This window comes from Phyllostomus discolor, chromosome 14 (assembly GCF_004126475.2).
Source record: "Phyllostomus discolor isolate MPI-MPIP mPhyDis1 chromosome 14, mPhyDis1.pri.v3, whole genome shotgun sequence".
NCBI lineage: Eukaryota > Metazoa > Chordata > Mammalia > Chiroptera > Phyllostomidae > Phyllostomus > Phyllostomus discolor.
The window spans coordinates 49,601,606-49,623,721 of NC_040916.2; the positions used below are offsets into that span (position 1 = coordinate 49,601,606).

At 44.9% G+C, this 22,116-nt stretch overlaps 1 protein-coding gene across 5 annotated transcripts; it reads left to right on the plus strand.

The window, feature by feature from the left end:
• The first annotated feature begins 4,816 nt into the window (after nucleotides 1-4,816).
• On the plus strand, nucleotides 4,817-22,032 carry SLC25A44 (solute carrier family 25 member 44). 5 transcript variants are annotated; one of them, XM_036015511.1, is made up of 5 exons: nucleotides 4,817-4,970; nucleotides 6,605-6,734; nucleotides 10,005-10,642; nucleotides 16,363-16,490; nucleotides 19,446-22,032. In XM_036015511.1, exons 3-5 carry the CDS (start codon nucleotides 10,018-10,020, stop codon nucleotides 19,635-19,637), a joined length of 945 nt encoding a protein of 314 aa, XP_035871404.1. In that variant the 5' UTR covers nucleotides 4,817-4,970; nucleotides 6,605-6,734; nucleotides 10,005-10,017; the 3' UTR covers nucleotides 19,638-22,032. The 5 variants fall into 5 exon arrangements, 4 of the variants coding, with proteins under 4 accessions (XP_035871404.1, XP_028358500.1, XP_035871406.1 ...); XR_004900714.1 differs by lacking the exon at nucleotides 6,605-6,734 and having other exon boundaries at nucleotides 16,368-16,490; nucleotides 19,446-19,582; XM_028502699.2 differs by lacking the exon at nucleotides 6,605-6,734.
• Nucleotides 22,033-22,116: the final 84 nt, after the last annotated feature.

The window sequence follows — 22,116 nt, forward strand, 5'->3', positions numbered from 1 at the left end:
TTAAGACCAGGGTTGGTAGCATGGAGGTGGTAGGAAGTGGTCAAGCTCTGGACATATATTTTTTAATATTTTATTTATTTTTATTTATTTACTTTTAGAGAGAAGGGAAGGGAGAAAGGGAGAGAAACACTGATGTGAGAGAGGTACATCAATTGGTTGTCACTCACATGCCCACATCTAGGGACCTGGCCCACAACCCAGGCACGTGCCCTGACTGGGAATCGAACTGGCAGCTTTTTGGTTCATAGGCCAGGAATCAATCCACTGAACCACACCAGCCAGGGCAGATTTTATTTATTTTTAGAAAGAGGTGGAGGGAAAGAGAAAGAGAGGGAGAGAAACATCAATTGGTTTCCTCCTGCACATGCCCTGACCGGGGCCTGTCCTGCAACCCGAGCATGTGCCCTGACTAGGAACTGAACTGGTGATCTTTCACTTTGTGGGACAACACCCAACCAACTGAGCCACACTGGTCAAGGCTGGATGTATTTTTAAGATGACGTTAATGGTATTTGATGATGGATTCTACGGTATGTGTGAGAAAAGAGAATATTCAAAGATGGTTCCCAGATTTTTGGTCTCGACAAATGGAAGGATAGAGTTGCCAGTGAACCGAGATAAGGAAGACAGCGGGTAGTCCGTGTTTGGGTGAAGAAATAGTTCTATTCTTTACATATTAAGTATAAATCAGGGTTCTCCAATATATATCCTTCCTCATTATAGAGGCTGGTGCATCTGAAATCTGTAGGGCAGGTGTGCAGTCTGGAAATTCTGGGGGCAGGAGCTGAAGCTGAAGTCTCTCTCTCCCTCTCTCTCTCTTTTTTTTTTTTTTTTTGTGGAGAGGGGAAGCGAGGGAGAAAGAGAGGGAGAAACAGCAACACTGATGTCAGAGAGAAACACGGATCCATTTCCTTCTGTACACACCCTGACCTAGGAACAAACCAGCAACCCAGGCATGTGCCTCAACTGGGAATTGAACAGGAGAACTTTCGCTCTGCGGGATGATGCCCAACCAACTGAGCCACACCAGCAAGGGTTTTTTTTTTTTTGTTAGTGAACATTCAACAGTTTCCATCTGAAAGCTTTGAGACACTTCCTCATATGGGCTGATTTAGAGTTTCACACAGCCTTATGCATCTCTTAGACTTCCACATGCCCTCACTCACACCAGGGACCACACTTCCTTCTAGAGTGCATGACTGCCTTATGGAGCAGGAACCACCCCCACTCCCCTTTTTTCTGCATTTCTAGGGAACAACATAGGCCTGGTATGTAGTAGATGGCCAATAAATAATATCTCCCTCTTTTTGTTCAAATATGATATTCCATTTCTTTTTGCACACTTCTGCCCCTTCTTGAGAAACATATCCCCCACCCTCCATTTTTCAAAAATATTTTATCCATTTATTTTTAGAGAGGGGGAAGGGGGCAGAGAGAAACATCAATGTAATTTGAAGAAACATCGATCAGGTTGGCTCTCGCAAGACCCCAACTGGGGACCCGGTCTGCCATCCAGGCGCATGCCCTGACTGGGAATTGAACCAGCAGCCTTTTGGTTTGCAGGCCAGGACTCAGTCCACTGAGTCACACTAGTTAGGGCCACCTGTTCCCTTTATTACTCTCAGGTTGCCTGATCCCACCTAGGTTCTTGAATTTCCCTGGTCTGTGTCTCATGTCCTTCGGTGACCTACACACTTACATGTAAACCAAGATGACAACAGCCAATGTGCTGTCCCTGCCTGTCATGCTGGGACGTCCTGACCCCACCCTGGGATCAGGTGCTGGGCTGATGGCCCTGGGAGGGTGGCTCCCAGTGCTGGCTCTTTCTCATGCTTTAGATCGTACTTGAATCATTTTCCATTCCTGCACCCCATCTCAGTTTCTACCAGTGTTCATTTTGTCACTGTTCAAAATCATCTTTATTTATTTAGTTGTTTAACTTGCTTCCCTTCCCTCCTCCTACCCATCCCCCACTCCAAGAATATAAGTTCCATAAAAGCTATGGTGTTCTCCCTGGCATCTTTCAGACCCCAGCAAAGAGGCAGTGAGCTCTGGGAATTGCAGCCCCTGGACACTTGAGCCTGGCCTGCCAACCCTCTCCTCTCATGGTCAGGCCCGTTACTGTTCCCCAAGCCCAAGACCTTGTGGACACCATTTTCAAAGGGCTCCCCTTGGCTTCAGAGTGTGCTGACTGGTGAGGAAGCTGGGCAAGGTGCACACCCTTCTGACCTAGGGCTGCTTGAGTCAGATGGGGCTGTCTGTTCCCACAGAACAAGATGTAGGAATTTATCAGAAAGGTGACAGATCTTAGGTTGAGACTAGGGCTTGGGGAGGCACCTGGGACACTGTCAGGGAGAGCTATTTCCCACAAGCACAGTAGGTAATGAAAGTTAGGTGAGTTGTGGAGATGGCCTTTAGATGGTGGGCCAGCTTCCCACCTGAACTGGTGTCCATATCTGTTTCAAGGCCCATGCTTTTGGAGCAAGCTCTCGGTCCCTGGGGCCTTCTGATGAGGCCATTGCTGCTGCCACTGCATCTGGTCTAGCCTGGTTGAGTGTTGGCACGAGGAACAGTTTTCCTCAGCCTCTTCCAGGATGCAGCTTTTTTTTTTTAAAGATTTTATTTATTTTTTTTAGAGAGGGAAGTGAGGGAGAAAGAGAGAGAGAGAGAAACATCAATGTGTGGTTGCTGGGGGCCATGGCCTGCAACCCAGGCATGTACCCTGACTGGGAATCGAACCTGCGACACTTTGGTTCACAGTCCAAGCTCAATCCACTGAGCTATGCCAGCCAGGGCTAGGATGCAGCTTTGATGCCAAAGTCTTGATGTAGAATTTCCTCCTCATAGAAAACTCAGTTTTGCCTAAAGTTTTTTTTTTTTTCAACTGATTAGATTCGGCCCACCTGCATTATCAAGGTAATCTCTTTTATTTAAAAGGTGAAAGATTCATATGATATGAAGAGAAACCAGAGTATAATCTCTTTTATTTAAAGTGAACTCATTGTAAATGCAAACCACACCTACAAATACGTCACAGCAACAGCATTAGTGTTTGAATAACTAGGTACTATAGCCTAGCTGAATTGATATAAAACTAACCATCACACTAAGTTTGAAATCTCCATTAGATATTTTGAATATCTAATCTAGTGTTTGGGAGGGATCTATCCTAGATGTATCAATTTTCTAATTGTAGTAAAATACATGTAATATAAAACTTACTATTAGTGATATTTAGTCATTCATAATGTTGTGCAGTCATCACCATTCTCTACTTTCAGAACATTTTTATCACCTGAAAATGAAACTCTGTACTAATTAAGCAGTCATTCCTTACTCTTTCTTCCCCCAGCCTCTGGCAACCACCACCCTGCTTTATGTCTCCACAGATTTGTTTATTCCGCATATTTCATATAAATGGAATTACATAATATGTGACTTCTATTCTGCATTATTTCACTTAACATAATGGTTTCAAGATTCATCCATGTTGTAGTATGTATTGATACTTTGTTACTTTTTATCACTGAATAATATTCTATTGTATGAATATACCATGGTTTGTTTCTATTTTTTTGTTACTGTGAATAGTGCTGCTATGAACATTCCTGTACAAGTTTTTGTTTGAACAGTTGTTTTCAATTTTTTAGGGAATATATTCAAGTGAAATTGCTTGATCATATGGTAATTTTGTTTAACATATTGAGGAAACACCAAAGTGTTTTTCACAACAGGTGCCCCATTTTACATTCCTACCAGCAATGTCTGAGGGTTCCAATTTCTCCACATCCTTGCTAATGGTGTTATTATCTGGGTTTTTGTTTGTTTGTTTTAATTACAAGCATCCTAGTGGGTGTGAAGTAGGATCTCATTATGGTTTTGATTTGTGTTTCCCTAATGCCTAATGATGTTGATCACCTTTTCATATGCTTCTTGGCCATTTGTATATTTTCTTTGGAGAAATATCTACTCAAATCCTTTGCCCATTTAAAAAATTATTTATTTATAGAGAGGGGAAGGGAGGGAAAAAGAGAAGAAAGAAAGATCCATGTGAGAGAGAAACATCGATGGCTGCCTACTGCACACCTCCAACCAGGACCTGGCCAGCAGCAATCCAGACATGTGCTCTGACCAGGAATCAAAACAGAGACCTTTCAGTTTGCAGAATGACACCCAACCCACTGAGCCACACTAGTCAGGAATGCCCATTTTAAAAATTGTGTTGTTTGCGTTTTTGTCATTGAGTTATAGAAATATCTATGTATTTTGAAATAAATTAACTCTCCACTCCAGGCCTTCCAGTCACTCATTTAAAGAACTATTCCTCTTGTTAAATCCACACATAGGTAAATAGTTTCAGGGTTGAAGAGACGCTTAATGTCATTTACCTCAACCCCAGGATGCCCCCTATTTCTGCACTTTTTTGTTGCCAAGCTTGTAAATTGGTTGTGTACCCTTAGACCTTCCTGCTGCACATTGGCCTCTACTGTTTTGTCTCCATAGATGAGAAAAGTTACACGAAAGTTAAAGGTTAGATTTTAATTTAAGAATTCCAATAGACCACAAACACCAGATGACACATTTTGATCTGGATCTTCGAGAAGCGCCGGGTTACTTGATTTTGCGAATTAAAACATACGCATGCGCCGTAGAGCAGAGGGCAAGGTGAAGCTAATACGGGCGTGGCTTCTGACCAAATTCAAGATGGCCATCAGGAGCATCCACCCTCGCTCCGGACTCAAAACACCATTGGTAGAGTTTCCCACCGTTCATTCCCGTCCCCGGAGGGGGCGGGAATGACAGCGGCCGTATTTCCGCTTCCTGTAGTGCCGGGAGCCGGGTCAAGATGGGGGGAAATGAACACCGAGGCTGGCAGTCGCCAGGAATCGCGGATAGAGTGGGAGCTTCGGCCTAGCGGTCCCGGCTTGGAGTTCGCCTCAGACGCGGCGGGACCGCCCTGATCTGAGAAGGTAAGAAACCATCGGTTTGGGGTGCCTGCAGACTAAGATCTCCGAGGACCTGGACATGTCAAGGAGGCAACGGGTGTCTGTCTGCAGTGTCCCGCTGCAGTTCCGTGGGAGCCAGGACAGAAGTGTATAAGGGGGTGTCATGTACAGTAGGTGGAGAAGATTGTCACGTGATGTCTGTGATGAGGGATCACATGAGTACCTACTGAAGACCCAAGGAAGGCTTGATGGAATCCCACGTAATCCAAGGGAGATTTCTGGAGGGAGGGGTCGGAGATATCACCCTGGAGTTCCTCTAAGGAAATGCATATTCATTAACACAGATGAGCAAGCATGTAAAGGTATTCACGTTCATGTAGATAGCTCCCAGGATGCAGAGCCTTGATGCAGATGCAGTAGGGAGAACAGAAAAATTGAAGGAGGAAGCAAAGATCTTGTTTCCAGCTGAGCAGTGGGGATCAAACTCCATGGGTTTGATCTCAGGAGTTACAGAAGGTGATTTAATTTGGCAGGGGGTGGTTGACTGAAAAGATATGAATGAGTCTAGTAGACATTATTGGCCAAGTTCCAGTGACAAGCCCGGATGGAGTCAGGGTTCCTAACCTAGTCACAGTGGTCCTGGGCTTTTAGAGTGTGGTTATCATTGTTACAGTACTGACAATCCTTAATATTCACAGTAATGTCTCTCAAACTGTGACACACACATTAATCCCTCCAGATCTTGTTAAAATGCTGGCTGTTAAAATGCAGATCTAGGGTGCATTCTAAAATTCTGTATTTCTCACAAGCTCCCAGATGATGTCCGTGCTGCTGGTCTGTATACCACTTTGAACAGCAAGGGTCTAGAGCAGCACCATTCAAAAGAGCTTTCTGCAATTATAGAAATGCTTTGCTGTTAACAAAATGCTCCACACATATTAGTTCATATGAGTTGCCCCACACCACACTGTTATATAATCATGCTTCACATAATGACATGTCAGTCAGTGACGGACTGCACATATGATGGCAGTCCCATAAGATTATAATGGGGCTGAAAAATTTCTACTGTCTAGTGATGATATAGTTATCATAATTTAATATCGTAGTATAACGCTTTACTCATGTGTTTGTAGTGATGCTGGTGTAAAAAACCCGCACTGCCAGTTGTATAAAAGCACAGCACATACAATTATGTACAATACATAATAGTTGATAATTGTTACTATTACTGTTACTGATTTACGTATTTACCATAAACATCATTTTAAATTTTTATTTATTTACTTTTAGAGAGAGGAGAAGGGAGGGGAGAAAGAGAGGGAGAGAAACATTGATGTGAGAGAGAAACATCTACTGGCTGCCTGTCGTAGGTACCCTGACCAGGAACTGAACCCACAACCCAGGCATATGCCTGTACTGGGAATGGAACCAGTGACCCTCTGCTCTGTAGGATGACGCTCAACCAACTGAGCCACACTGGTCAGGACTAAATGTTATTTAGAATGTTCCTCTTTCTACTTATAAAAAAAGTTTGCTGTAAAGAGTATGCCATATTACACCGACAGCGGGCTCACTCATCTCATATGTACCAAGTCTCTTGATAGAATAACTTTCTCTTGTGCTTGACTTAATCTTGTATTGTTTTATAAATTTAGTTTAGTCTAAGTGCACAGTGTTTATAAAGTCCACAGTAGTGTATGTACAGTAATGTCCTAGGCCTTCCCATCCACTCACCCCTCACTCACTCAACCAGAGCAACGTCCAGTCCTGCAAGCTCTGTTCATGGTAAGTGCCCTATACAGGTGCACCATGGTTTATACTTTATACTGCATTTACATTGTGCCTTCTGTATATTTAGATACAGAAATACTTACCATTGTGTTACAGTTGTCTACTGCATTCAGTATAGTAGTAATGCTGTAAGTGTTTGTAGCCCAGGAGCAACAGGTTGTACCATACAGCCTACGGGTAGTAGGTTATACAGTCTAGGTTTGTGTAAGTGAGCTTTATGACGTTTGAACAACAACAAAATCACCTAATGACCCATTTCTCAGAATGTGTCCCTGTTATTAAGTGGCACATGACTGTATAGCTATAGCAGGCTTTATTATACCCATTTCACAGACGAGGAAACGGAATTTCAGTGAAGTGACTTGGTTCCAGTCCTACTAGTAAATAATAGAAGTGGAGCTCAAACTTGGATCTCCTGATTACTAGTGTCCTTTCCTGACCTTACTAGTGTCACACTGCCTGACTTTGCCTTCCAGGCGACACTGCTCGTCCGGAACCAGAGTCTTACCTCAGAACCTAGTGAATAGTCTAGTGTGATTTTCCTGGTACAAGGAAGGTAGAAGTGGAGAGAAGGTGTGCTGAGCCCACCAGTTTGTCCCTTTTCACTGGTGGGCTTGGTAATGGGGGTTCTGCCTCTGACATCTTGTTCAATAACTTCAGAATATCTTGGGTTAGCTGTCGGATCTTAATAGCAAGCACTTCAGCCTTTGTACCCGAGCAGTGTTAAAGGATGGGGAAAATTTAGAACTGGAGTTATGTATACAAATAAGGGTCTGGGAAGAGCCATAATGAACCTGGGCTGATTGCACTGTGGGGAGGGAGGCTGAAGGAAGTGTACATGCAGCTATCTGCAAGGAGTATTTTCCAAAGGGTAAAACAAGAACTCGTTTTGATATTTCAGCAGGAAGTTTGGAGGTTATATACTCAAGAGCAGGTTGAGATTCAACCTTTTAGGAGCAGTCCTACTTTTTGAAGGGAAGAGGGGAGGGGTTGCAATGCCCCTCTCCCTCTTCAAATATAGAGGCTTATCCCTCTGAGACATGACTCTTAGTGGCTTTCTTCTGTCACCACAAACAATAGAAGTTACCTGCTTCAGCTTTGGAGAGTCCTCATTTCCCTCTTGGAATTTGAAATAGACGGGCACAGCCCTGGCCCTGTGCTCAGCTTCTTGAAGTATCATCCTATACACAACAGGTTGCGTGTTCGATTGCCCAGGTCAGGGCACATACCCCAGGTTGCAGGTTGATGCCTGGTTGGGATGGTATAGGGAGGCAACTGATCATATTTCTCTCTTCTCTCTCCTTTCCTCTCTCTCTAAAATAATAAAACACATCCTTGGGTGACGATTTTTAAAAAGATTAAAAATTAGACTGGCACATGTCAGAGGTGGAGAAAAGCAGGCACTGGTTCCTGCCTTAGGATTTCTCATCAGGATATGTTGGTACTGTGTGATTCAGCTGTTGTACCCACAAAGCCAGGTCCTGGAACGAATCCTTTGTTGCTCCGCCTCTCTGCCCTGCTTAGGACACAATTTGCATGAGCCCTGTAGGGATGCTCTCCCCCTTGAGCTCCGCTGTGTTTGTCCTGTGACGACAATGTGACTAGCCACTCAGCTTGACCACTCCACAAGCATACAGAGAGAGCAGGGCAGCTCTTGGTTTCTCTTAGAGCAGGGGTGTCACACTCATTTTCACTGGGGGCCACATCATGCAAACTGCTTTGTCCTCCTCCAGGAAGCCTGTCTTGGTTACATGTACCTTCACCTATGACTGACTCATCTTGAAGGTGAGGGTTTTCCTTGCCTACCAGGTACTCAGTGTGCACTGCAGGTATTCTGTACTCAATGAAAGTGATACAGTCCAGCTGAGGAACACGGAAAAAGCTAACCTGCTCCCCACTGATGCCTGCATTAGCGCTGGGACTGCTTGTGTAGAACATTTCAGCCCTCTGGAGTTGTCCCTTTGATGTGGCCACCTCCTTTCCCAGCCCTCAGAATTTCTGTCAAACCCTGGGGAGCCCCTGACTTCTCAATCCTGGAACTGAACTTCCCATTTTCCCCTTCTGGCTGAAAATGTCCAGTACCCCACATGGGAGCATATACACTGTACTAAGAATATGTCCAATATATGATGTCCTCTCATTTGATAGTTCTTCAGTTGGAAGGTCCTGATTTTTAAACTTTTTAGTTTTGTTTCTTTAGGCAGTGGATACACTTAACATGAGGGTCACATGTACAGTAATTTGCCCTAGATTCTTTACCTCTATATCTGATATCCATTTCCCAGAGAGATACTGTATCTCTTGAACACACTGTGAGTTCCTTGAAGGCAGAACCTATACTATGTTACTCAGATCTCCCTTCATTATCTGGAACTGATAATGAAGTTCCATGATTTTTGTGGTTTACATGCTTAGGAATGAAAGGGGTCAAGCATGTTCTTTACCCTGTAGTTCTCAAGACTCTTTAGATGGTTCTTTTCTTTCTCTAGAGTGAGTTATCTAATAACCAGAGAGGACTCTGACCTTTGCCTTGTCCCTAACATTCTACTCTCATTGGAGGGAGGGGAGGTGGGTGTGGGGGGGATGCCCTGTGCTATGAAAGCCCCACTTAGCTTTTTCACCACATTTTCTTCTAATGCAAACTGAAGAAAATTTGAGGGTAGTGAGTGCAGGCCAGGAGAGCTCAGAGGGGCCAGCATGGAAACCAGAAGTGGAGTCAGGTGAGTCAGCTGGTAAATGGTGATGAAAGAGGCACCCGGCTGAGGATGCAGGGCCAACAAAGGCAGTGCCTCCTCAGTGAGCCTAGAGCATTGAAAATGGAGCTCCTCCCTCCAGCCTTTCGGAACCCCCTGAATGTCACCTAGTGACATCTCATGAGCCCACTAAAAGGACAAGTCCTTACATCCTGCCAGCCGGTTGGTTTGTCCACAGCATCCTGAACGCTGCCCGGGTGAGCCAGAGGAGAATGGGACAAGACAGAGGCAGAAAGACCAAAATAGCCTATAAGCCAAGGGTAGGGAGCTGAGGTGGGAGTGAAGCCAGGGTTTCTGGAACTGAGGAGCACTGAGAAAGGATAGAGAAGGGGGCAGTCTCCTGGGCTGTGAAGGAAGACCCGGAACAAGACTGGGTGAAGTTGAAGCTTTGGGTAGGTGAGTACCCTGGGAGATGAAGCCTGAGAATGTGGTTTCAGAGCCTAGCCGGAAGGGGAAAGTGTGAAGTTCTGACCTCCTTCCTCACATCCCCCCACCCTGTTCAAATCTCCAGGACTTCAGGCACAATGGAGGACAAGCGCAACATCCAGATCATCGAGTGGGAACACCTGGACAAGAAGAAGTTCTATGTGTTTGGTGTAGCAATGACAATGATGATCCGCGTCAGCGTCTATCCGTTCACCCTCATCCGCACTCGGTTGCAGGTTCAGAAAGGCAAGAGCCTCTACCATGGGACCTTCGACGCCTTCATCAAGATCCTGCGAGCAGATGGTGTGACTGGCCTCTACCGGGGGTTCCTGGTCAACACCTTTACCCTCATCTCGGGCCAGTGCTATGTCACCACTTATGAGCTCACACGGAAGTTTGTAGCTGACTACAGCCAGAGCAATACAGTCAAGTCACTGGTGGCTGGCGGCTCAGCCTCTCTTGTGGCCCAGAGCATCACAGTGCCCATTGATGTGGTCTCCCAGCACCTAATGATGCAGCGTAAGGGTGAGAGAATGGGCCGCTTCCAAGTGCAAGGGAACCCAGAGGGACAAGGGGTAGTTGCCTTTGGTCAAACCAAGGACATCATCAAGCAGATCCTACGGGCTGATGGTCTTCGAGGCTTCTACCGAGGCTATGTGGCTTCACTGCTTACCTACATCCCAAACAGTGCTGTCTGGTGGCCCTTCTATCACTTCTACGCAGGTAAGCGGGGGACCAGGAGAGTGGGTTGAAGGGTGGGTTACTAATCTGGCTAAGATACCATAGTTCTATATATGTGACAATAGGAGATTAATGGGAGAATGGGCCATTCATTCAGCAGACATTTGATTCAAGAGGATTCAAAGATGAATAATAATACATAATTGCCCTGGCTGGGGTGGCTCAGTGGATTGAGCACTGGCCTGCAAACCGAAAAGTTGCTGGTTGAATTCCCAGTCGGGGCACATGCCTGGGTTGCAGGCCAGGTCCCCAGTTGGGGGTGTGCGAGAGGCAACTGATTGATATTTCTCTCTCTTTCTTCCTCCCTTCCCCTCTTTAAATAAATAAAGTCTTTTTAAAAACTGGTAAAAAAAAATACATAGTTCTTGCCTTCAAGGAGCTTATATTAGAGTGGGGGGAATCAGACAAGTGAATTAGATGATTGTAGAACACAGAGTGTGTTCTGGGTGCATTGGAATGGATTGGGGCTAGTGAAATATTGGCAGAGAATTGGAAGATAGGAAAGGACAAAATTAAGGGGTATTTGGTATTTGAAGATAAAATTAATGAATAATAGTGAGCTTTAGAGTTGGATGCCTTTTCTTGCCATTGTTAAATTCAGGATGTGATATAACCATGAACCTCTCCATTTGTATAACGTATTTTTTTACTTTTATTTTTTATTATTTTTTAAGATTTTGTTTATAGACAGAGGGGAGCAGAGGGAGAAAGAGAAGGAGAGAAACATTAATGTGTGGTTGCCTCTCATGTGCCCCCTACTAGGGACCTGGCCTGCAACCCAGGCATGTGCTCTGACTGGGAATCAAACTAGCAACCTTGTGGTTTGCAGGCTGGCACTCAATCCACTGAGCCATACCAGCTGGGGAGTATTTTTTTTAACTTTTATTTATTTATTCATTTTTAGAGAGGGGAAGGGAGGGAAAAATAGAGGGTGAGAAACATTGATGTGTGAGAGAAACATTGATTGGTTGTCTCTCTCATACCCCCAACTGGGGACCTGGCCCGCAACCCAGGCATGTGCCCTGACTGGGAATTGAACTGGTGACCCCTTGATTCACAGGCCAGCACTCAATCCACTGAGCCACACCGGCCAGGGCTATAATGTAGTTTTGTTCATAACACATTTTGCTTCTTTTTAAGTATTTCTCAGAAGTGGAATTATTGTGTCAAAAGATAAGATTTTTGAGGGCCTCAATGAACATATTGCCAGATCGCTTTCTGAAAGGACAGAACACATTGCCAAGAGTAGGATTGGAGCATGCCCGCTACCCTGTGGCACCCACAGCTTTGAGTAACTATCAAATTCTAGTTAGGGCAGTATACGCTTGCAGCCTCCTTCATCCTGCTGCTGGCTTGTCACCCTTGTCAGTGGACATTCTGTCTTATCCCATCTGGGACTTTTCTAACCATATTATACATAGGACTTCCTAGCCTATGGTCTTTGTGTTTTGGGGGCACTGTACTTTTCTGTTTCTCCTGTTTTTCTGATTGTACCTCTTCTTCCTCTTCTTCCTGCTCCTCCCCTTCTTCTCCCCTTCCTTCCTCCCTTCCTCTTCCCTCCTCCTTTTTTTGCTAGCTCTGTTTCTTTTTTCCTCTGTTTAACACAATATTTCATCTATTTACTATTTACAATATTTCAATATTTACTCTATGTAACACAATAGAGTATTTGGTAAAATTCACATACCTGGACTCTAACTCTGATCCTTTGTATCAGATCTTTAGGATTGGATCCTGGCAATCTTTTTATTTTTATTTTTAAGATTTTATTTATTTATTTTGAGAGAGAGGGAAAGGGAGGGGATAAAAGAGAGAGAGAGAAACATCAATGTGTGAGGGAAACATGGATCGGTTGCCTCCCTCACACCCCCAAACGGGGACCTGGCCCACATCCCAGGCGTGTGCCCTGACTGGGAACTGGACCCGCAACCTTTCAGTTTGCGGGATGACGCCCACCCCACTGAGCTGTGCCACCCAGGGTGATCCTAGCAATCTTAATGTTAAAAACAACTTTCTAGGAAATATGAATATTTTCTCTGGAGTTTATCTTTGCCCTTTTTTCCTCATTTGATTTTATTTACAGTTGAGTTATACTTCTCTAATATGTCTAAAAATCCCTATTTCCATTCCCAGACTAACCTGTACAGAGCTCCTGACAAACATTCTGACTGATCTCATGACCTGGATGCATGTATATTCATGTGAAATTTTGTTCAATGAACTATTCTTCATTCCCTTCTGACTTATTTTTATCCGTCAGTAGTCATGTTATTCTCCAAATCACTGAGACTGAAGCCTGGGGGGTTGTGCTTAGCCACTCCCTTTTCCTTGTTACCACATGTAGTCCTTGTGACACAGAATACCTTTCCCAACTTTCTCTCTGTTCCTGCTGCCTTTGCTGGAAACTGTGTCACTGATAACACCCTTCTGGACCACAGCATCAGCCTGTTCTCTCTAAGTCTGTGCCTTCCTGCCCCTCACTCACCTCTTAAATTAATTAACTTTTTAAACCCTGTGGTGATATTAAGTGGATCCACTGCTTGCTGAATAAAAATCCAAACTTGTCAGCCTGGCTTCAACCTTCCTTTACAGTGGAACCTCCTGCTGTTTCCCTTTGTACAGTCCCTGCTGCAGCTGGGCCAGCAAACGCACAGTTCTTCAGCCGTGCATCGTTCCTCCTCCCTGTGCTTGTTCGTATCATTCCTCTGCCCCGGTGCCTTCCAGGGACACTTCCCCGGGCAAAATCTTGACTTAATCGCTTCTTATTGTCTTTCCCATCCTCTCCATGTAGCCCTTAACCCAGAAGTGATCTTTCCTTCCTTTCAACCTTCATGATATTGCTTGTATCTTGGTTAAGGCAGTTATAACATTTGCCTTGATGTTATTTGTGTATGCCTTATCTCTTCTACAATGTGGAAGTGTTCTTTTTTTTTTTAATGTTTATTTTCCCAGCTATTTTAGATATAATTGATTGGAAATTTTCTTGAAAGGGGAGGAAATTAATGTTTGTTGAATACCCATTACATGCCAGGCTCTGCAACCACTGTGTGTCTCAGGGACCGGGGAATTGAAGTACTCAGTAAATATTTGTTGAATGAGTAGATTGGTTCTCATCATTCCCTTTTGCTTAAAATCTACCAATGCTGCTTTATGGGCGTTTAGAATAAAATCTAGTGCTTCCCCTTGTCTGCACAGGTCTACACGATCTGGCTCCTGTCTCTTCTTCAGCCCCATCTTGTCTTTCTCCCCTTCCTCACTCTGGTCCATCCTCACTGCCTTTCTCTCAGTTCCTGAAACACACCAGGCTCTGTTGTTACCTCAAAGCCCTTGCAGATACTGTTCTTTCTGCCTGGAATACCCTTTCCCCTAGTCTTTTGTGGCTGGTCCTTCTCATGCTTCAGGCCTTAGCTTCCATGCCGCCTTTGCAAAGTGAACTTCTTCAACTACCCATTTGGAAAGAGGACTGTTTCTCTTTTCTTCTTCAGCACCTTGTTTCCATAAGAGCACTTGTTATAATTTGCAGTCATTTTGTTTCCAACTCCCAGCTCCTTAATTAGACTGAGTTCCATGAAGGCATTTCTCTGTTCATTTCTCTGTTTTATGTCTAGTGCTTATTTCAATGCCAGACATCTAGTAAGCATTAAATAAATATTTATTCATATTATTTGTCCAAAGTCATTTAGCCAGGAAGGACTTAAACCAAGTTAGATAATAGGTGTCCAGTAAACACTTGCTGAATGAATAATGGAGAAGGAAAGACTTGGGGCTCTTTCCCCCACCCCCTTGCCTTTGACTTCCCATCATCTCCCTAAGCCCCAGGAAAAGGGCATGTGTGCAGGACTAGAATAGGAGTCCGGGCCCCACTGCAGCTCACAGGCTTGGGGCCAGTGCAGACAGGCCCAGGGAGGCTGGCAGTGCCAGTCCAGAGGCTCCCTTCTAATGGTTATGAAACGTTTTCTTAAGAGAAACAGGACACCCATGAGGTGGAGCTACCGGTTTTCTCTGTTTCTGTTTGTATGCTGACCCTGGGGGAGAAAGCGATTAGAAACCCGGGACAGGCAGTTCTGGTAGGGCTTAAGGAGTTCTGCCGGCTGCCGGGACTTCGAGGCGCTCACTTCTGCCCTGCCAGCATCCACCATCGTACTTGCCCCCTAATATTTAGTTGCCCAACCACAAATTACCCACACTCAGAGCCTCAGGAAAAACTCTGAAAGGTGTTATGATGATGGAATTGTAGAGAGGAAACTGAGTGGATCTTTGAGATGATGAATCTGTTTTACATCCAGCCTCACTTAGACTAAAGGCCAAAGCCTTGCAATGGCTTCAAGGTCCTAAATGACTTGCCATTTGGACCTCAGCATCTCCTGTACTTCCCTCATTCTGCTCTAAGCACACTGGCCTTGCTGCCCTTCGAAGACGTCAGGTGTGCTCCTGCCTTTCCATAGGATGTCACTTCTGCTTGGAAAGTTGTTCCCACGGGGCCAGATGGCTTGCACGCTCCTTTAGCACTTTGCTCAAACTTACCTTCTTGAAGAGGGCTTCCGTGACTGCCTTGTTTAGAATGACAACCCCTTCATCCCCTACCCTTGGTATTTCCTATCTTCCTTTCCTGCTTTCTTAATATATTTTTTGGATTTTTTAAATTATTTATTTTTAGAGAGAGGGAGAGAAACATCCATGTGTGGTTGCCTCTCGCACGCCCCAAACCAGGGACACGGTTGGCAACCCAGGCATGTGCCCTGACTGGGAATCAAACCGGCAACCCTTTGATTCTCAGGCCTGGCATTCCTGCTTTATTTTTATCATAGCTAGCACACATCACCTTCTGATAAAGCTCTGTATTTTGTTTTTTATTTGTTTATTGTCTGTTTCTCCCCACTAAAATGTAAATTTCGTAGGGGCAGGGATTTTGAGGCACTTTTATTCACTGTCATATCCTCAAAAACCAGGGTGACTGGCTCATGGTAGCTACTTAATATGTCTTTGTTGAGTAAATGCATGAATCTTGTCTTTCACCTCCAGAGAGTGTAAAGCAAACAACTCAGTTGCAGATGAACTTCCCAGTGGTACTAGAAGTGGGTGAATCTGGGTATTATTCAATCTTCTTCATTAGCATTTTGAAAAATGAATTTTCCTTTCTCAATATAGGTTGGAGAAAAGTTCTCACTGTAGAATATGACTTTTTTTTTTAACTGTAATTATTGTTATATGTAAAAACATTTACATGGTTCAAAATTCAAAAGGGAAGACGGGTGTACTGTGAAAAGGCCCCTGACCCACCACAGGCAGCATTACCAGCTTTCAAGGTGTCTTGCCAGTTACCCAGTGCATAGCATAGAGAATATGTGGTGTGTGCTTTTCCAGCCTATGAGTTGGGTGGAGCAGAGCCCAGGCATAATATTTTTATATCAGGAAAGATTTCACTTCATCAGATGAAAGGAATAAACAAGAAAAGAGGCTTTGAAATTTCCTTCTCCAGAGGAGATAACCAAGATGACTTCTGGAAAGAGCCAGAGATGTATAGTGTTTTGTTGGTTCAGAAGGATGCAAAGAAGAAAAAAAAGATGGGAGTTACAGGGATGGGGCCGGGATCAGTCTAAGGTGGTTAAGGATAGGGGGTTTGGGCCAACTGGTAGGAGCAGTGTGAGGGCAGATGGGGTGGCGCCTCATGTCTTAAGGCATTGTCTTGCCCTCCATTCCAGAGCAGCTCTCACACCTCTGTCCTAAGGAGTGCCCTCACATTGTCTTTCAAGCCATCTCAGGGCCACTGGCTGCAGCTACCGCTTCCATCCTCACCAATCCCATGGATGTCATCCGAACCCGAGTGCAGGTAAGACCAGCCTCCTTCCCCAGCCTCCTCCCCCATGAGCCACTAGGTGTGTTTAACACTTTTTTTTACCTCCATTTATCCCCCTGTACCCTCTTCCACCTCCATCCACCTCCCTCCCCTCAACAATTACCACACTGTTGTCCATGTCCATGAGTTCTTTTTTTTTTTCTTTTTTTGGTCAATCCCTCCAATATTTTAAAAATTTTATTTATTGATTTTTAGAGAGAGTAGTCCTCTTTAAAAATTGATTTGGTATTCCACTTGTTTATGCAGTTATTGGTTATTTTTTTTCTTTTTAAGATTTATTTATTTATTTTTAGAGAGGGGGCAGGTAGGGAGAAAGAGGAAACATTGATGTGCAAGAGAAACATCTGTAGGTTGCCTCTCATGTACCCCCAACTGGGGACTGAACCCACAACCCAAGCATGTACCCTGACTGGGAATCAAACCAGCAACCCTTCACTCTGCAGGACAATGCCCAACCAACTGAGCCACGCCAGTCAGGGCTCATTGGTTGATTCTTGTATGCGCCCTGACTAGGGATCAAATCCGCAACCTTGGCGTATTAGGATGACACTAACCCAAGCAGTCCCAATCTTTTTGGCACCAGCAGCCTTTTTTGTGCAAGGCAATTTTTCCACAGACCGGGATGGAGTAAAGGGAGACAGGAGGCTGAGCTCAGGTGGTAATGTGAGTCGTGTCCACATACCAGGAGGAGGGAAGCTGGGGACCCCTGCTCTAACCCACTGGGCTACCCAGCCAGGGTCAATCTAGGTATTGTTTTTAAATAATTTTTTATTTTTCAGTTATAGTTGACACACAATATTATATTAGTTTCAGGTGCACAACGTAATGATTAGTCATTTATATAAATTATGAAATGATCATCCTGATAAATCTAGTACCCATCTGACACCATTCATAGTTATTACTATATTCCCTGTGCTATACCTTACATCCCTGGCACCGTTTTTCTTTCTTTTTTTTAAAGATTTATTTATTTATTTATTTATTTATTTTTAGAGAGGGAAGGGGGAGAGAGAGAGAGAAACATCAATGTGTGGTTGCTGGGGGCCATGGCCTGCAACCCAGGCATGTACCCTGACTGGGAATTGAACCTGTGACGCTTTGGTTCTCAGCCCGAGCTCAATCCACTGAGCTATGCCAGCCAGGTCTTTTTTTTTTTTTTTTTTAAATCTTCAGTGTAGATATTAATTTGAGAGAGAGAGAAAGAGATTGATCGGTTGCCTCCCATACATGTCCTGACCAGGGATTGAACCTGTGACCCTTTGCTGTGTGGGACGACACTCCAATCAACTGAGCCTCCTGGCCATTCTTTTTTATGTCTGAGTAATATTCCATTGTATATGGAATATTAGATTCCATATCTTAGATTGCTTCCATATTTTGGTTATAGTAAATAATGCTGCAATGAACATAGGGATACGTATGTCTTTTTGAACTAGTATTTTGGGTTCCTTCCAATAAATACCCAGAAATGGAATTGCTGGGTCCTTTTTTCTCTCTTGTTATAGCTTCATTTTAAAGTCTACTTTGTCTGATGTAAGTGTTGCTACCTCAGCTTCTTTGCCCATTTCCATTTGCACGAAGTATCTTTTTCCATCCCTTCACTTTCAGTCTGTGTGTCTTTTGATCTGAAATGGATCTCTTGTAGGCAGCATATGTGTGGGTCTTGTTTTCTTATCCATTTAGCCGCCCTACCTCTTTTGATTGGAGCATTTAATCCATTTACCTTTAAAGTAATTAGGTATGTAGTTAGTGCTATTTTATTTACATTTTTTTATCTTATTTTTCCTTCTTCTTTTTAAAAAGGTCCCTTTAACATTTCTTGTAATATTGGTTTGGTGGTGATGATTTCCTTTAACTTTTTCCTGTCTGGGAAAATCTAGGTACTTTTGTCTCAAGAATGTCCTTTCCCCACCACACACATTTGAAAATCAGTAAATTGGCATCTGATTGGTTTGCAAATAATAAGGTACATAGGTTCCATCTTTATTCTCTCCTGAGCCTTATCCTAGGTGTTTCACAAGGAGATCCAGGGAAAGGACAGGTCTCTACTGTGAGGTGCTCCCAGGCTGGAGGACATGAAGTGCATGTGAGGGCCGGAGGTATAGCTGTAAAGCCCTCGACATGGCCGTGGATAAGTGTGAGGGTTAGGGGAGCGGAGGCGGTTAGACGAGAGGACTTGTGAGAGGAGTGTGGGAGAGGCATGATGAGTAGGGAAAGGTTCTTAGCCATGGATGAGATCACCTTGTGAAGGTCACAGTGCAGGGGGGTGTATAACAAGGAGTGTATCTGTCCCGCCTTGACTGAGGGTCTGAGTGGGCAGCCTCTAAAGGTGTGGTTTGGTGGCAGGGTATGGGGCGGGGGGAAAGGGGACAGAACTGTGGAGAAAGAAAAGAGATTCCTGCCTTAGCCAGGCTTCCAATGTGATAGAGAAGATAGATGCCCAGGAGACGCCAGAGTCATAGGGGAGGACTCTAGCCAAGGGTGTTCAGAGGGATTGAGATGGTGAGAGTCAAAATCACAGACTGGCAGAGTTGCAGAGGACCTTAGAGGTGATTTAATCCAGCCGCCCTGAGACCAGAGAGAAGCACCCAGTCCAAAGACTCATAGCTGTGTAGCTCATCTGGTGATATTAAGTAATGGCTAATGTTTATTGAACACTTACTGTCTGCCAGACCCCGTTCTCAACATTTACTAGTATTCTTTTGTATACTGCTCAGAACAACCACATGGCATAGGAACAATTATCACTGTTTTACATCCAAGGAAACGGAGGTGCAAGAGTTAAGTAAATTACCTGGGGTTATGTGTTAGTAAACTGGGGAGCAGAATTCATCCCAGAATTCAAATTCACCCTAAGGCAGAGGGGGAAGGAGCAGAGGAGCTTTGACTGCAGACCGTGACCCTCCACTGTATTGACTTTTCTAGGTTGAGGGCAAGAACTCCATCATCCTGACCTTCAGACAGCTGATGGCAGAAGAGGGGCCTTGGGGCCTCATGAAGGGCCTCTCAGCTAGAATCATCTCAGCCACACCTTCTACCATTGTCATTGTGGTGGGCTATGAGAGCCTCAAGAAACTCAGCCTCCGACCTGAGCTGGTGGACTCGAGACACTGGTAACCAGTGGTGGGAGAGAAGCCTGCTGTTTCCACACTACTCTGGGTCCGGGGCAGAGCAGGGAGGGTAGCACCCTCTCCAAGTGCCCCTGACACATACCTAAGCCCTGCCCTGGGCCAGGTACCCTGTCTGGGACAGGAGCAGAGACTTTGAACTGCTCTCGCTGAAGAGGCTCCACACCTGCATCTCCTGCGCCGATTATTTTTAGTTTTCTTGCCGAGCTGGGCTCCCTCATTCAGTCCTTGTACTCAATGCTGCCCTAAGGAAACCCACCCTCCCCGCCAGTCCCACTCCACCCCACCCCTGCTAACCCTTCTTTTGGCTTTCCCTTCCATCTCTGTCCCTGAGATCCTGGTAAGAGCTGTGCATAGAGCTTGCTTACTATCACTGGTTCTTCTACTTGGGCCTTCAGCCCAGATTCCAAGCAGCTGCCACCAACCCTTTCCTGCTTCGTCTCTTAGGCTTGCTTATTTTTATTCTGGGACTGATTTGTCCACCAGACTACTATGCTTTTTCCTGCCACTGGGGGCAAGGTGCCAGGCACTTTTGCACAGGGAGGAGAAACAGCAAAAAAACCTCAGAGTACTCATCCTCTCTTTGGAGTTACTAGGTTGGGGAGAAATGTTAATACTTTATTTTGTGTGTTTATATTTTTTAACATCTGTGAACCAGGTACTGTCTTTGTCCTGCTAAAGCACCAATACAGTCCCACAGTCAGTGCTTACCCCTCCCACAGACAGGTGGAAAAGTGTAATGTAGCTTTTCCCTCAGTCTCAGTTCCCCATTCCTTCCATGTCCTTTCCGTCTCTGTAGCCCCAGGACATATAAGTTGTTGGCTTCCCCTGACCCAAATGACTCGTGGTAGGCATAATTCTAAGTAGATCGGGCTGTCTGGGGCACACAGAACTTGGAGCACTACCCTGGAAAGTCAGGTTTGGAAAACAACAAGAGGGTGTGTGTGCTCCAGCCCATCTCCCCAGACCAGCTGGGCAAGGCCTAGGAGAGGGCACTGTAGGTTTTCAGCCCCAAGCAATTATAACATAACGCATATATACCCAATCACTTGGATTCGTGGAAACAGTGGTTGTCTCATAATGGGAGTCTCTGATATGTGGAACTGTTTGTGTTTTCTTCTCCCCAATGTGAACTCATGCCAGTCACAGTGCCCTTTAGAGGGATGCTTGGAAGAGAGTAAAGAGCGGGTCAGGAAATCACCCAATACCAGGACCACTGCGTACCAGCCTGATACTGCCGAGACTGTTGATGCTCGCAGGAGCTAGATGATGAATGCTGCTTCCCTGCCTCATCCTCCCCACCTTGTCTACCTAGCCTGTGTTGCAGGTGAAGAGAGATGCAGGAAACGGGATGAGAAGAAATCATATCAAACCCTGCACTTCTACGTGAGACATTTGGCCAGGATGATTCTTTAAACCTTCTTATTGGTCCCACCCCCCGGGAAGGGCCATGGTGCCAATTTGAAAGGTGCTAGCTGCCTTCTGAAGCCTTTCTATTTCTTGTGGCTGCCCCACACTCTGTCATCCTGGCCAGATTCAGATCAGAATCTGAAAACCACATTTTTCTACCTTCACCACCACCACCACTGTCCATCCTGGTCTTTTATCTTTGAGGGTTATCTTCCCTTTAACTTATCTTTATTTTTATTTGCCTTTTCTTGTACTTTGTCAAGGGTTCTATTTCTGTCTACAAATGGTCATCCAAAGGGTTGGGCCACAGATCATTCTGAATTTTCCTGCCCCTCAGCCACCCCTTTACCTTAGAACCCCCAACATAATAGAAGCTCGCCTTCTCTCTCTTTAAACTCATTCTAGTGACACCTTTGGAGATTGTTTTCCAGCTCCACTCCTTCCCCTCCCTAGAAACTTGTCTCCACTGTGGCAAAGTGGGTGGAGTGTCACGGTCAGGACTCATCTCCTGCCTCTCATGCCTTAGGATGTTTCTCCTTTCCAGACTCCTTTCCTTCTGTTTTCTTGTACAGTATTTCATAGCCTTTCAGCCTTTCTTTCTCTCCCTCTCTCTCGTTTCAAAGGATGATGAACTTATTATTATTTTTTTTAATAATGAAAGAACCCCTGGCCCCTACTTTCCCATCTAATTGGGTTCAATTAAACCATGACTTGGTGGGAATGGGACAGTGGGCTTCCGTTTCCCCAGGACCGTAGACAGCAGTTCTAATGTACTGGTCCGTAGCCAAAACTGGAAGAAACTCGGGAGACCGAGCGAGACAGGAAACCTGAAGCGAGTATTGAGGGACTGAGGAACGAAAAGACAGATGCGGTAACATTTGATAAAGTGGACTCTTGTGAATATTAGCTGCAAACACTCATTCACTGTTGCACTGTACCAAGTCTGTGAATTGTAATTAAAAGTTTGTATTAAGCCCCTGAGCTTTGGCTGGCGCTTATTTTGCAGGCTTGCGGACGAAAGACTCAGGAGCGCTACAGCACTGCTTTTATCAGCAGTC

Bases quoted from the DNA above. Each gene is read 5' to 3' on its own strand.
- SLC25A44 (XM_036015511.1), top strand. From the start codon at position 10,018: ATGGAGGACAAGCGCAACATCCAGATCATCGAGTGGGAACACCTGGAC. The intron at 10,643-16,362 runs GTAAGCGGGGGA...CCTCCATTCCAG, and splicing joins CTTCTATCACTTCTACGCAG to AGCAGCTCTCACACCTCTGT. The intron at 16,491-19,445 runs GTAAGACCAGCC...TGACTTTTCTAG, and splicing joins TCATCCGAACCCGAGTGCAG to GTTGAGGGCAAGAACTCCAT.